This window comes from Mus caroli, chromosome 7, assembly GCF_900094665.2.
Source record: "Mus caroli chromosome 7, CAROLI_EIJ_v1.1, whole genome shotgun sequence".
Lineage (NCBI taxonomy): Eukaryota > Metazoa > Chordata > Mammalia > Rodentia > Muridae > Mus > Mus caroli.
In genome coordinates, this window is record NC_034576.1 from 107,115,939 (window position 1) to 107,123,838 (window position 7,900).

The window sequence follows — 7,900 nt, forward strand, 5'->3', positions numbered from 1 at the left end:
CTTGGAGGTTATAGTAGAAAAGAAAAAGAACCAAGTGAGTTTTCTTTCCTACTCAGAGCCAATCTCTGTCTCTCTGTTTCTCTCTGTCTCTGTCTCTGTCTCTCTGTCTCTCTCTCTCTCTCACATATACATACTTACAGACACACTTGTAGATTACAAACACACATGCATGTAGAGGAAAAGAGGGGAGAGATCGGGAGAAAGAATAAGAGAACAGCATGCTCCCTCTTCTGCTTGCCTCCCACGGTAGCAGCATCGGTCTTATTTTCCTGAATGGTAAAGATGTGACTGAAACTTAACCTTTGGAGATTTGGTTTCCTGAGGAATACCACTAATTTTTAGGATAAGTATATCAGATTTCTACTTTGGGGTTGTGTTCTTATTGAGAAAAAAATAAATACAGGTTATAACAAGGAAGGAGGATGAGTAATGAGTTTCAAGTAGACTTTTCTCTTAATATGTGGAAAGGCTCAATGTTCTCTTTTCATGTTGAATTAATACTTCAGCTTTGACTTCTAAAATATGACTCCAAAAGAGAGTGTTTTAAAAAGAAGCTCTTGGCAAAACTGCACACAGGAACCAACAAGCCATGAGAGAAAAATATTTATCTTATGGCAAGTATAGGGAGAAAAGAGTGATATTGCTTTATGATATAATTTTTCATTTCTTATACTTTTTTTTCAAGGAACTGCTTCTATTCTATAATTATGGTATATGAATTACTTCTCAACTCAAAGGGTCCCTAGACTTGATCTATATAGTCTTTAATTTTGAAAAAGAAAGTATATAAAATTAAATAAAGGATATGAGGAAAAGCAAATAAATTCTATAAATCTCAAATTTACAATGTAGACATCTATTGGGTTTTATGTGGGACTCTTCAACTATCCAAAAGATACTCTAAATTTAAAATTAGTATTTCATCCAAGGGCCTTCCCCATGGAACCATAACCATTCCCATGATTATATTTATTCCTTTCTTAATATCTATTTTACATGCAAATGCTTGGCTTGAATATGTGACCTGAAATAAATTTCAATCTATGGTTCTATGAACTTGAGATTTAGACAGGAAATATAACCGCATGTTGTTATGGGAATGTCAGTTGGTTTATTTATGATATGAATCATTTTCATTCTCACTTAGTCGACTCTAGCATCCTCTATACTAGATGCTATAGTGAGAAAAACGTTGACTTTTTAAGTTGTATTTCTAGTGACTCATTATTCTCTATCTACTTTTCTGTGCCCCAAGTAGATGATTTTCTGGTAGGGATTAGCCAGGTATTTATTATTTGTAGTATTTCAGTTTTACTTTTGAAAGAGTACATTGATTTAAAGAATATGTTGGTAAAAATAGGTGATTTATATATTCTGGGCTATTTAATTTTTCTATGAGTCATAATGGAGTAGTTTAAGGAATTAGTAGTCGAAATCATTGCCAGAAGAGCTACAAAGTAAAGCCTTTGAGAGTAAGACACATAAAAACCACTTATGTTTGCTAGTATTTCAGTACAAAACAGACACCATAGGTGGATAAGTAATATCTGGAACACAGCAAATGTTTTGTCAATCTAGCTGCCCCATTAGATCCCATTTGTATGTGGAAAGGATGACATGGTAGCACCTAAGACAGAGAGACCAGATTTTACCTTCTGAACATCTAACACTAAAGCCGTGGATGCAAACTGCATGCACCATCCACAAAACCTTGGGATATCACATATAGTCAGATAGAGATGCACCTTAATGAAAGACAAATAGCCATTATGGGGAACAAAATTATGTTTGTTGTATAGTGTGTGATCTTTAGGAGTATTTTTATTTTTACAGAGACAATTCTGGGCTGCTCTACCATGAGTTTCCAATACTCATTATGTCACTTCTAAATGTCAGCAGTCTGACTCCAGCTTCATTCATCCTCAATGGCATCCCTGGTCTGGAAGAGGTTCATTTGTGGATCTCCTTCCCACTATTTACCATGTACAGCATTGCTCTTACAGGAAACTTTGGGCTTATATATCTTATCTATTCTGAAGAGGTCTTACACAGACCTATGTATATCTTCCTAGCCCTTCTTTCCTTCACAGATGTGCTCATGTGCACCAGCACCCTTCCCAACACTCTCTGCATATTGTGGTTCAATGTCAAGAAGATTGACTTCAAGGCCTGCCTGGCTCAGATGTTCTTTGTGCACACTTTCACAGGAATGGAGTCTGGAGTGTTGATGCTCATGGCCTTGGACCGCTATGTGGCTATCTGTTATCCTCTGCGCTATGCCACTATTCTCACTAATGTGGTCATTGCCAAGGCAGGGATGCTTACTTTTCTTAGAGGAGTGATTCTTGTCATCCCTTTCATATTCCTTACCAAGCGCCTGCCATACTGCAAGGGTAATGTCATCCCCCACACCTACTGTGACCACATGTCTGTTGCTAAAATATCCTGCGGAAATGTTCAAATCAATGCCATCTATGGTCTAATGGTTGCCCTCCTGATTGGAGGCTTTGACATCCTGTGTATCACAGTCTCCTACACCATGATCCTACGGGCAGTTGTGAGTCTGTCATCTGCAGATGCTCGACAGAAGGCTTTCAGCACCTGCACTGCTCATATCTGTGCCATCGTCATCACGTATGTCCCAGCCTTCTTCACCTTCTTTACACACCGCTTTGGGCGGCATACCATCCCTCCCCACATACATATCATTATGGCTAATCTCTATCTGCTCATGCCTCCCACCATGAACCCAATAGTGTATGGGGTGAAAACCAAGCAGATACGAGAGAGTGTCATTAGGTTCTTGTTTAAAGGGAGAGAAAATTCTTCTCATAAAATTTAATGGACACTTCTAAGAAGCCATAGTTCCTTCGGCCTGCTTTAGGTCAAGGAAGCCTTTAAATCCCGTGTCTAACTGCAAGGAGTGCGTACATCTGAGATTCTTATACTTGTTTTAAACAAGTGCAATCATGTTCATGTAAGTAGAGAGCCTGTTACAAACTCAAAAATTTTTTCCCTAAACTCTCTATGTTCACTGCTTTCAATCTTCATGGACATGTTTGCTCCTGAGTTATAATTTTCCAAACATTACAGCACAGTAGTTGGATTACTAAGTGACTGCTCCAAAAATATTGATAACTGTTAATAGATGGCCTATCTTCCAGAATATTTGTGCTTATTTTTTTATGTGCCTGAGATACTTTTAATATGATGACAGGTTAATCCATTAATCATGAATCTTTTATTTATGATGTGAACTTTTTCTTCTAGTCATCTAATTTTTGTTTTTGATTGCATGAATTGAGCAATACCCCAACTGTCTACTCAGTGAAACATTTCATTTTACCCCTTATGCTAGCTATACTTGGTTAATAAATTGTATATGTTTTCTTTTCTTTCAGAAAAGTGTTAAAGTTGGTATAAATCATATTTGCATATTTGCACAAATTATAATAAAAATGTAGACAAGACTACAGTGAAAAATATCCCTCTGTTCAAAATCTCCTTTATCTAATTTCTACAAAGCATGCTTTGTTAAAGAGGTTGTGTTCTCATGTATGTGCTCACTTTGTTTTTCTGATTCTTTTCCAAATGCCTTGAACTTTAAATAAATTATTAATCTCTCTCTTACACACAATGTAAACTGAACTCAATCATTACATCTGTACCTACTCTCCTTTCTAGACAGTCAACCTATATGTACAAATTTAGACTGTCTATGTGTGTACTATTTGGTACACATATGTACTGTATCATAACGTGTGGTATACACATTATGTGTGAGACGATCACTGTTAGCCCAACATCAATGTCAAAAGTCCATATCTTTGGCTTTTCTGATCTTGAGAAAGTTTTATTTGGCTGTGATTTGGGGACTTTTGAAATAATTTACATTTTCAGTGAATTAAATGAAAACTAAATTCTTAAACAGGTATCATCATATGAATATTAATAAATGTGGAATATGAACACTGATCATTTACAATGAACCCAGAATTTTGTTTCCTTCATTATTGGTACAGTGATATTACCCTATCTTTCCTGTATGGAGTTTCCAAGACCCATATTTTTCAGAGATGTCTGAGAATATATTTTGCTAGTTAAACAGTAAAGACATTTCTGTGGAATAGGAACAAGGAGACAATTTAAAATATTAAATAAATTACATCATGTATAAGAAAAAGTGATCGTTAAAATACCTCAAGAGAAGATAACAAAATTGCAAACATATTGTAGAATGAAAGAAAAAACCACAGCAATAAGAACTCAAAGTAAGCCTGGCCCAATTGTGCATATCCATAATATCAACTACTCAATATAGTGAAGTTAGAGAATCATGAGCTGTAGGCCTACAACACAGTGAGAGCTGGCTTAGAAATCAGACAAAAAGAATATTTCAGAGCATGTATCATTATTGTGTCTAGGAAGAAGTCTCTGCCTTTTAGAGTTGTCCTTAAGAGAAGCAACTATTAAAACATGAGAAAAACTGTCTAAACTACCATAAAATATTTTCTTTTCAATACAAATTTAGGTTTGAATGATAAGTAACAGAGGACATACTTGTAGGATAAAATTTGATATCACAACTCATGTGTAGTTACATGATCAAATTGGATTGGTAAGCATGTCTGTCACGTTATATGTCCTTTCTTTCTCAAAATGACACTCAAAATCCTACCATCTCCCAACTCTACAGTAGAACTACAGATACTATTTTTTATACATATGGAGTTGTATATGTTTGCTCACCTTCTGCTAAAAATGCCCCACTTTCTGGTAAACATTTTTCTGGTCTCAACATATATGAGCTCAGCTTTTTAGATTCCACATATAGTTGACATAATATAATACTTGTCTTTTTTGACTAGTATACTTCACTCAGGGTAAGTCTCCCTAGAATATTTATGTTGCCACAGCAAGCCATCCCTTGGTAGTGGATAAATCACATTCATTGCATGTATATATTATATTTTTTTAAATTCATTTGTCAGTTGATGAACAATTAGATTGGTACAATTTTTCACCAGTGTGTGTCATATGTTGGGATGGTATGATTTGTTCTCATTATTAGGCTTTTGACAGACTCTTAAATTTTCCTTTTTCAGTTTATTACAATAAAAAAATAATATTGGGGGCATATGGAGCTCTAGACAAGTATGAATAGTGCTTTTAAGTAAGTTCCCTTCACTCTGGATGAAAAATAAAAAAAAAATCCTCCTCAAAATTATCTACCTGGATGAGCTTGGAGTTCTGGGCCAGGGGGAAATGATGAGTATTATAAAGGGATCATTGTAAAGATGCAAGGATTTTGAGAGATATAACACTCTATCTCCCCTAGAGAAAATTAACACACAAGAAACCACACATTAGATCATATGTAAAGATGAATTAAATTCACTTTTTGTTAGTCCACAATCTTACATAAATTGCCTTATTAGAAGATTTTGTTTAATGAAACAAATGCAAAAACACAAGAAAACCTGAACTTCATTCTGCTTAATCAAGAGAAGTATTAGGGAAGCAAATTTAACATACACTCTCATAGCATGGGATGTTTTAACGTTTTGAAACTAATAATCATTATATTGCTTTGTCCCTTCCCCTTTTTTTTTTCTGCAAGCTTTCCTTAGTACCACCGCTCAAGTGAATGGTTTTTTTTTTTTATCTGTGTGTGTGCATGTGTATGTGTCTTTGTTGTATTCCTAAACATATAAATAAAGCCCCCTGTTCATATGTTACTTGCATGTATATGATTTCAGAAGGGAATTCATTGGTCACAGCTCTGGAAACACCCTTTTTTTTTTTCCCAAGAAAATGGTATTGTCTTTGTGATCAAAGATATAGCATATAAGACTTTAGTTCATTTGGGATTGCCTTTTTATGTGTGTGATATAAAGTGTGGATACTTTGATCCTTCTTAGAAGGGGAAACAAAATACCCATGTAAGGAGTTACAGAGACAGCTTTCAGAGCAGAGACTGAAGGAATGACCATCCAGAGACTGCCCCACCTGGGGATCAATCCCATAAACAACCACCAAATCTAGACACTATTGCAGATGGCAACAAGAGCTTGCTCACAGGAGTCTGATATAGTTGTCTCCTGATAGACTCTGCCAGTGCCTGACAAATACAGAAGTAGATGCTTACAGCCATACATTGGTCGGAGCACAGGATCCCAATAAAGGAACTAGAGAAAGTACCTGAGAAGCTGAAGGGATTTGCAACCCCATAGGGGGAACAACAATATGAACTAACCAGTATCCCCAGAGCTCCCTAGGGCTAAACTACCAATCCAAGAAAACACATGGTGGGACTGATGGTTCTAACTTTACTGTAGCAGAGGAGGGTCTAATCTGTCATCAATGTGGGGAGAGTCCCTTGGTCCTGCGAAGGTTCTATGACCCAGTATAGGGGAATGCCAGGGCTAGGAAGCAGAAGTGGGTGGGTTGGGGAGCAGGGGGTTGGAGGGAGGGGAGAGGGGATTTTAAGAGAGGAAACTAGGAAAGGGAATAACATTTGAAATATAAGTAAAGAAAATATCTAATAAAAAGATTAAAAAGGAAAAGTGACTAATTTTCTAACTTTAAATGTAAGAACCCATATTTCTCAACATCATTATTAAAGAGACTTTTCTTTCCCTGTTGTAGGATATTTGCTATTTTATAAAAACCAGTTTAGGGGATGGAATGATGGATCAGGAGTTAAGAGCACTGGTTGCTCTTTAGCAGGACACAATTTCAATTTGCAGCACCAACAGGATACCTCACAACCTCATAACTCCAGTTCTGGGGAGGTTGCTGCCCTCTTCTGTCCTGTGTGGGTACCAGGCATATGTATGGTGCACATATTATACATGCAGACAAATCACCCATGCACATAAAATAATATGGCCAAAATATTAAAAACAAACCTGGCTATGAATTTCTGGACTTCTTTATAGGTTTCCATTTTCTTTCATTGATCCATGTCTGTGTTTGTAACATTACCATGATATTTGGTAACTCTAGCATATATTTTGTTTGAAGTCAGTAACTTCAGTGATTTGCTCCTTTTCCACACTTTCTCTTCGGTCAATTGAAATGTTTTGTGGCTAATTTTAGTCTGTTCCTCTGAAGGATTTCACTGGTGTTTTGATAGGGATTAGGTCACATCTGTAGGTCATTTTGTGTCCCATGTAAAATATAACAACATTAATTTTGGCAAACAGGTAATAATTTTTTTCATTTACCTATGTATTTTTCAGTGCATTTCTTCAATAATTTGCAGCTTTAACTATGTATTTTAAAAATTTTTGTTTTACTAGATCTCTATGGTTTGTTTGGAATCCAGTGTAATTAGAGTTGTCTTCTTGAGTTCATGCAAATGTCAATTGGACAGACAATAACCTCAAATGCTACAATATTTTGTTAGATTTGTGACTTACAACTTTCCTGAACTCACTACCAAGATTGACAGTCCTGTTCATGCCAGATGATCTATATATGACTGTGCCACCAAACAATAGATATTTAAGTTTCCCTCTTCTCTCCCACTGTCCACTTGATTCTCCTGCTCTATCTAGTCTTCCTCTTTATACATCAATAACTACTATTTTCCTTTCCTAGGGAGAAGTACCTGTCTTGCCTAGTTTCTTACTGAACACATGGCATCTTTGCTTCTATGGGCTGTAGGTTGGATTTCATTGAATTAACAACCAATATCCACATATAGGTGAGTATATACCATATTTGTCTTTTTTTTTTTTGGATATGGTTTATCTCACTCAGGATGGTTCTTTTCTAGTTCATTTTATTATTTTAAGTTTTCTTGTTGTTTTAGTCAGGGTTTCTATTCCTGCACAAACATCATGACCAAGAAGCAAGTTGGGGAGGAAAGGGTTTATTCGGCTTACACTTCCAT

The 7,900-nt window shown here is 36.0% G+C and overlaps 1 protein-coding gene across 1 annotated transcript; it reads left to right on the forward strand.

Moving 5' to 3' along the window:
* The first annotated feature begins 1,876 nt into the window (after nucleotides 1-1,876).
* LOC110299115 (olfactory receptor 52N1) lies at nucleotides 1,877-2,842 on the forward strand. Its single transcript, XM_021168724.1, has one exon. The coding sequence runs from the start codon at nucleotides 1,877-1,879 to the stop codon at nucleotides 2,840-2,842; it is 966 nt and encodes a 321-aa protein (XP_021024383.1).
* The last annotated feature ends 5,058 nt before the right edge of the window (nucleotides 2,843-7,900 follow it).